Raw genomic sequence first — 7,016 nt, 5'->3', positions numbered from 1 at the left:
GAGCGTATTTCTCTTTAACCTGGGTTTCCCCAAATCTTGCAGCCAGAGTCCACATGACCTGGGGGCAGGGATTTCTTCCCTCTTTTGCCCAAGGGCAGCAGTCACCCACCTTCCTGTCTGGTGGGTTTCAGGACAAAAGTGGCAAAGCAGCGGGGGAGCCGAGGGGATGGCGTCTGGCTGGCGCTGGGAGGTCAGGTTTGGTAACCGACACTTGATTTGGGTTGAGAAAGCAGCTCGTGTGCCTTGGAAAGTGGGCTGTGACAACTCTCTTGAAAGCCAAAGACCTGCGTCTAAGATGTGTCGGTGTGTCCCTGGCGCCGAGCCCAGATTGGGGACATGCTCCAGAGGGGAGGGAGGCCTCCTGCTCCGAGCCTGGGTATATATAGCACCTTGTTAGTTTGTTCATACTTCAGATTTGGAAACTGTCAGAACCCGCTATTGATGGCCTCATCATTGCACAAAAGAGCTGCCTCGGCGGGCACGTACTTCCCGATAGAGATGACTCGACCTCCCCCACTGTGCCCTTCACTTCGAATGGCAAGTGTCTGCTCTGGAGGAGGCAGTGAGAGGGGCAGCCTCGAGGCCTGCTCTAGGAAGGTACCCATGCTGGCTATTCAGGACAACCCATCTTTACCAGCTGGCACAGTACTATTTTAGGATGCAGAAGAAGGCAGTTGGAAGGAGACCCCATTGGGGGGAGCTCTATCCCATGTTCAAAGTACGCGTTCTAGCTGGGAATACAGCTTTATCCCCAACACTCAGGAGGCAGAGCCAGGTGGATCTCTCTGAGTTCCAGGACAGCCAGATCTACACAGTGAGACCCTGTCTCAAAAAAAGCTCTGGAGCCAGGCTGAGGCAGGAGGATTGCCTTAAGTTGGAAGCTTGCCTGGGTTACATAGTGAGAGACTCTGGTCTAGCCAAACATGGCAGCACAGGCCTGTGCTTCAGAGTCTGGGGTAAGTTTTGAGGCCAGCCTGGGCTATCTAGATACAATCTTTGAAAAGCTGGGGTGTAGCTCAGTTGTCTAACATGAAGTCCAGGTTTAAAACCAAGTACTTGGGGAGGGTCCGAGGGTCATCTCTGGCTATATAAGCTTGAGGCCTTCTCAAAACAATACTAATCAAAGTGTATTTCTACCCCTGTCTGAGGCGCCATCAAGGACAACACACTGAGAAAAACATTTATTCCATCTCCCAACTGGTCTACAGAACATGAGGGCAGGGATGTCCCCACCAAGTCCCCAGTACATTCAGTGCAGGGGCCCCTGTCCTCCTCACTAGCATCTAAGGACTGCTGGGGAGCTGGGGAATATTTACATAAAGCTGGGTGTGGTCTCCAGGCAAAGCTCCTCCCTCCCGTCAGGGGCGGGAGCAAGAAGGAAGTGCTGTCCAGTGCCTCTGCCTGCTCTACAGCTGGCGGCAAGCAGCCTGGGGACAGCTGGCAGTGGTGACCCCAGAACACAGCACTGAGCATAGAGCCCAGCCGAAGCTGGGTAATGAACCTGAGTGAGGGAGTGAGGAGCCAGCCGAGGCCCGGCACTCCGAGGAGATAGGTGCATGGACACCCAACCTTGTCTTTGGAGGGAAAAAAAGGTAGTTGGGGCTCCTGTGGCCTCCAGCTCCGCCTTCCAGCGAGGGGAACGATGGCGTATGTCAAAAACAGTATACAGCAGGCACCTGCCCTGGCCGGGACAGGATCCAGGGTTATCAAAAGCAACAAGGAACGGAGCACACCGCTCGGTGGTAGCACTGGTTAAGCAAATTCAAGGCCCTGGGCGCCATCCCAGGCACTGGGGATCGGCAGAGAGAAGATCTAGTGGAAACCCTTTGCTAGAAAGGAGGTTTGGGTGGGTGGCAGTGAAGCCCCTTTGGGCACAGGCACTTCGGGTGTGCTCTGGCTGGCTGCAGCTAGGATGCAAAAAGGCATGGGCTCTTTGGCTGTAACAGGCGAGGGTCTGCAGTTCCAGGCAGCAAACCTCCAGAAAGAAGTCCAGGGGAGAGGCGTGGCCCCAAGCACTCCCCCTGCCTCCACCCCGGCTGCTCAGTACACAGGGGGAGGCTGGTAGCCTTCAGTGGTCTCCACGTTCTGGGTGAAGGGCGGCTGCTGGTAGTTTTCCACCGAGGCACTGGGGTAGGAGGCGTAGGCTGTGTTAGGGTCTGGGGTGGGGTCCACATAGTTCTGGATGAAGGCATCCACTCCAACCTTGTAGCGCTGGTAGGCCAGGGAAGCCAGCATACCCTGCAGGGGAAGACCCAAGATGTGGGCAGGGCAATGGGACTTCCATGTCCACCCAAGCCTCCGCAGCTGCCCTCCACAGCCCACCTACCCAGGAAAAGATGGAGAAGAAGCTGAAGGTGATGGCTGCCCGTGCTGAGTCCGCTCCCACCAGGACATCTTCAGATTTGGTGACTGCCCACTGGTTGGTCAGGAAGCAGAAACCAACGAACCACAGGAAAGTCCAGAGAGCTGGGGAGACAAGGAGGGAAGAGTTGGCCCCAGGGACAGACGGGATTCCCAGGGGCCCAGGAGGGACTCAAGGCTTTGTGCTGTGTAACCGATAGAAGCAGAGGGCAGTGGGGGCTTAGGGGTCCGCTGCTAGGTGGGATGGCTGAGTCCAGAAACCTGATGCCATGCCTCACCCTTGTGCCCCAACACCCTGGAGTTTCTGAAGTCAGGATGCCTTGTGTGCCATCCCAGGGTACAGGGGGACCTAGGAGAAACCTCAGGTGAGGCTCATGATCCTGAGTTGCTATCGGCAACCCCTCCCAACAACACCAAGGCCCCTCAGTTGTGAAGCCCTGGTGTGCCAGTGCCGCAGGCATACCTGAGAAGAGCAGGTCACCAATGACCAGGTACTTGCGGTCGGTAGCATTGCTTATCTGGGAGAAAAAGGCATCGACCACCAGGAAGAAGGCTGAGGCCAGAAAGGCCAGCACCCCGATGGCACTGCCATAACGGCACGCGTCCTCATTCTGGTTGAACACACATTGTAACTGCTTAGATTCATGAGTGTTGCTGTAGCCCTCGCCGAAGATGCAGGAGAACACGATCAAGGCCAAGACCTGAGGGGAGAGGAGCGTTGACGGGCAGGTGCAGACACCTGTGGGCCAGATCCTGTGCAGACCCCTCCTGGGGCCCAGAGATGAGGATCCTAGCAGGGCCTCAAATGTCTCCTGCCTCTCTACTGATGCCCCGTTCTGAGAACGGTGTGTCAACCCCTCCTGGACTCCTGGGAGTGAGGTGATGGGCAGGCTGTGGCCAGGGTATCATCAACAATTCCTCACCACCAGGGGCCGGAGGGCAGACTGGGCTATTATGGGAAAGGGCTATCCCCAGCAGTCTGACTACAGGTGTCATCTCATTTAGGCTTGTGACAAAAGACAAAGGATAATCTGCTCATCTCCATTAGCAAATGAGATTTAGGTTGAGGTTTTTGTTTGTTTTGTTTTTTTTTCGAGACAAGGTTTCTCCGTGTAGTTTTACTGACTGTCCTGGATCTCGCTCTGTAGACCAGGCTGGCCTTGAACTCAGAGACCTGCCTATCTCTGCCTCCTGAGTGCTGGGATTAAGGGCGTGTTCCACCACCGCCTGGCTGTTTTTGGTTGGTTTGTTGGCTTGGGTTTTTCTTTTGCTGTTGTTTGTTTGTTTGTTTTGGCTAAAGGGGTCACAGTTAGTCCAGGCTGGACTCTGTATAACCTAGGATGATCTTTACTCCTGATCCTTCTGCCTCCACCTCCCAAATGCTGGGATTACAATCATGTACTACCATCTTGCTTGGGGCTCCCCCAACCCTGTCCCAGCCTCATTGCTGGAAATTTGAACCTAGAGCCTCAGACATGCTGGGCAAGTGCACGATTGGTTGTTTTGTGTTTGAGAGAGAGGGTCTCACTATGTAGCCCTGGCCATCCTGGAACCCAGAGAACCGGCCTCTGCCCCCAGAGTGGAGTGCTGGGATTAACAGCGCACACCACACTTGCTCCTCTGGCTGTTTCATCGTTAAGACCAATCACTGCTCTTGCCGAGGATCTGGATCTGGTTCCCAGCACCCACATGGTGGCTCATAACTGCCTGTAACTCCAGTTACAGGTTATCGGGGGACTGGATAACTGTCTGCTGACATCTGTGGATACCAAGCTTGCACATGGTGCACCTTCATATACACAGGCAAACACTCATACACAAAAAAGACAGGATCTGGCTCTGGCTGGCCTGAAGCCTATGGCAATCCTCCTGTCTCAACCTCCTCACTGCTGAGATTACAGGTGTGAAGCACCACATCCCATTTGAAAGAGCTTTAGACAAGATGGGCCACAAAAATCACGGTGGCGAGACTCAAGAGTTTCATCCAACCCTCACTCCAACACCCTGAACCGAGTCAATTCTACGGCATCAACCAGCATCTTCCAGAACACCCTCTTAACAGCAGCCCTGGCCCCTCCAAGACTCCCGGCTGGCCAGCCCTCTCCTCTTTGGCACGCAGGCTGCTCGCTGGCTGCTCCGCTCCAGAGAGCTACAGCCTAGATTCCTGCCCCACACTTGTTCCTCAGAACAAGGTTCTTTTTTTTTTTTTTTTTTTTTTGTTTTGTTTTGTTTTGTTTTTTGTTTTTTCGAGACAGGGTTTCTCTGTGTAGCTTTGTGCCTTTCCTGGAGCTCACTTGGTAGCCCAGGCTGGCCTTGAACTCACAGAGATCCGCCTGGCCCGAGTGCTGGGATTAAAGGCGTGCGCCGCCGCCACCGCCCGGCTAGATCAAGGTTCTTGGGGTGGTCAGATCCAGAGGTCTGTGGGCCAGGCTCAGACCCCTCGCAGGAGCCGGGTTGGAGGTAGGAAACTCACAGCAGAAACTATCCACTTTAGAAAACAGCCCTTTTGCAATCGACCTAGTCATTTCGCCTCCTCACACCTCAGGGCCACGGCCAAGCCCACCTCAACACGGCAGAAGGAGCTGAGTCTGGGCACCTGGCTGCCTCCAGACTCCCAGGGCCAGAACAAACCGATTCTCCCGGAACACTTCTCTATCGGGCTGTGGAACTGAAAATCACAAGCCCCGCCTCCAGCTGGAGATGAAGCCGGAACTCCGGACTGGGCGCGGAGTCTGGGTCAGGACTCCTGGCACTGCCAGCCTGACTGACAGAGTACAACCCAGGACGGAGTCTACTAGACTCCACCGCTAGGCTGAGAGACTCGGGGAGCCACGGCACCTCCAAGATTCCAGGCCCAGATGCCCTGGGAGCAGCAGGCCCACCCTCAATTCCCGCAGCTAAAGCCTCAGCTTCCAGTGTTTTCATCCCAAGATATGGACACCCGCCATACGCGCCTGGTACGAGAGGGCTTGCCCGGCGTCTGGGAAGGGGGTACCTTCTGGGTGGGTTAGCAGACCTGTTGCTAGCCTCTGAGCGGGAAGGAAATCCTACTTCGGGGCGCCAGGCCACCCCACTCCTTGCACCCCACGTGGCCTCAGAAAGTCCCTTCCAGGTGAATTCCCCACGCTGGGAACCGCGGCGTGCAGGCCACCTGCTGTGGCGTGGCCCCGAAGCCCCACCTACTGCCAGCAAGGCGACGGGCCTGCCCCCCCACCCCAGAGCACCTCGGGGACATCCCGCACCAGGGTGGCCGGGACCAGTGGTGGAGGGCGCGGCGGGGCCCGGGCCCGAGTGGCTGAGACAAGATCCGGAGCCACGCAGTGGGACAGGCGACAGGACGCACGGCCTGGAGGGGACAGAGACGCGGAGGGCTGCGGGGGCCCCGCGCTCCCCGCCAGGCCTGGGACGTGCGGCCGCAGCCACCTGTCGTGCTCGGAAGCCGGCGGTCCACGGGGCCTGACGGCCAGGACGCGCGGTTCCGGGTCCTCTCTGGCCGACTCACCATGCTCACGAGGCGCGTCACCACCTGAGGCTGCGACACGAAGCGCCTCAGGTCGAAGGAGCCGCCCGCGTTGGCCGCGCCGTAGGCCCCGCTCTCCATGTCGCCGTCGCCGCCGAGCCGCGGATGGCCGAGAACCAGCCGGACCGCCCCGCCCGTTCTGCCCTCGGGGGCGTGGCCAGCCGGCGACGGAGGGCGTGGCCAGCCGCCGAGCGAGGGCGTGGCCAGCCGCCGGGGACTCGCTGCAGAGTGCCCCTCCGTGCCTGCCTGGTGGTGGCAGGTGCAGGAACTTGGAGCTGGGCCTGCAGCGCCAGGGTGGTGCAGAAGGGAGGAAAAGCTCACCCCTGGGAGGTCTGTTCTGCTAAGCTCAACCAGAAAGGTTCAGAGAGTCCCCAGGAAGAGAAACCCTTGGTGACCGCCACCTTACACCCTACACAGTGCCCTGGCTTCTGGTCCTCTCCAGAAGACACCCGAATCCCACCAACCCAGAACCTAGGCTCATAAATGTCCAGAGCTCACCACTGTGCTCCAGACCGAAGGACTGGGACTTAAGTTCTTGCCTAGCACATCAGAGTCCCCTGGGTTCTAGCCTTGGGACAAGAGTAGGAATAGATGTGGCCCCACCAATCTGGGTCCTCCGGAGCTAGGCCTGGGATGGGGTAGAGGACAACCCCTTTACACATCCCACTTGGACCTGCCAGGGGAAAGGCTCTGAAGGACAGGGTGTCTGCACATTTCTAGATGTCAAGATCACGCAGGGCAAACCACACAGTGATGGTCTCAGGACTGGGAGGAAGAGGGCAGGAGAATAAGGATTTCATGACCAGCCTGAGCTATCTGAGATCCTGTCTCAAAACACACAAGCACACACACACAGATGTAATTTTAAAAATTAAATAGGATCATTAGTTCATAGAACCCAGCTGCCCTTCCCGCCCAAAAAATAACATTTAGAAAGGGAACCAGGTGCTTACTCTGTGAAGGGTTGTGTGCCAACCCAGGGCTGAACCGACTGCCAAGAGGCCTCCAGACAGCCTTACGTGGACAACACAAATGTATTGCCAAGGCAGACATGGCTGTTGAGGCGTACAGAGGGCTGAGAGGTGACTAGCAGACACAAAACGAGTCAGGACAAGATGGCACTACTGTGGTCACC

At 56.9% G+C, this 7,016-nt stretch overlaps 1 protein-coding gene across 2 annotated transcripts; it reads right to left on the bottom strand.

Annotated features, from left to right (window-relative positions):
* Window positions 1-1,166: 1,166 nt before the first annotated feature.
* On the bottom strand, window positions 1,167-6,023 carry Syngr2 (synaptogyrin 2). 2 transcript variants are annotated; one of them, XM_006990258.4, is made up of 4 exons: window positions 5,864-6,023; window positions 2,825-3,062; window positions 2,327-2,466; window positions 1,167-2,238 (listed from the first exon to the last, which is right to left on the bottom strand). In XM_006990258.4, exons 1-4 carry the CDS (start codon window positions 5,960-5,962, stop codon window positions 2,041-2,043), a joined length of 675 nt encoding a protein of 224 aa, XP_006990320.1. In that variant the 5' UTR covers window positions 5,963-6,023; the 3' UTR covers window positions 1,167-2,040. The 2 variants fall into 2 exon arrangements, with proteins under 2 accessions (XP_006990320.1, XP_015864060.1); XM_016008574.3 differs by lacking the exon at window positions 2,327-2,466 and having other exon boundaries at window positions 5,864-6,020.
* Window positions 6,024-7,016: the final 993 nt, after the last annotated feature.

The sequence above is a fragment of the Peromyscus maniculatus genome, chromosome 8, assembly GCF_049852395.1.
Source record: "Peromyscus maniculatus bairdii isolate BWxNUB_F1_BW_parent chromosome 8, HU_Pman_BW_mat_3.1, whole genome shotgun sequence".
NCBI lineage: Eukaryota > Metazoa > Chordata > Mammalia > Rodentia > Cricetidae > Peromyscus > Peromyscus maniculatus.
This window is presented reverse-complemented; position numbering and strand designations above follow the sequence as displayed.

Excerpts from the sequence above, each read along its gene's own strand:
- Syngr2 (XM_006990258.4), bottom strand. The coding sequence starts at position 5,962 with ATGGAGAGCGGGGCCTACGGCGCGGCCAACGCGGGCGGCTCCTTCGAC. Across the intron at positions 3,063-5,863 it reads TGACGCGCCTCGTGAGCATG|GTCTTGGCCTTGATCGTGTT; the intron begins GTGAGTCGGCCA and ends CTCTCCCCTCAG. Across the intron at positions 2,467-2,824 it reads TGGTGACCTGCTCTTCTCAG|CTCTCTGGACTTTCCTGTGG; the intron begins GTATGCCTGCGG and ends TTGTCTCCCCAG.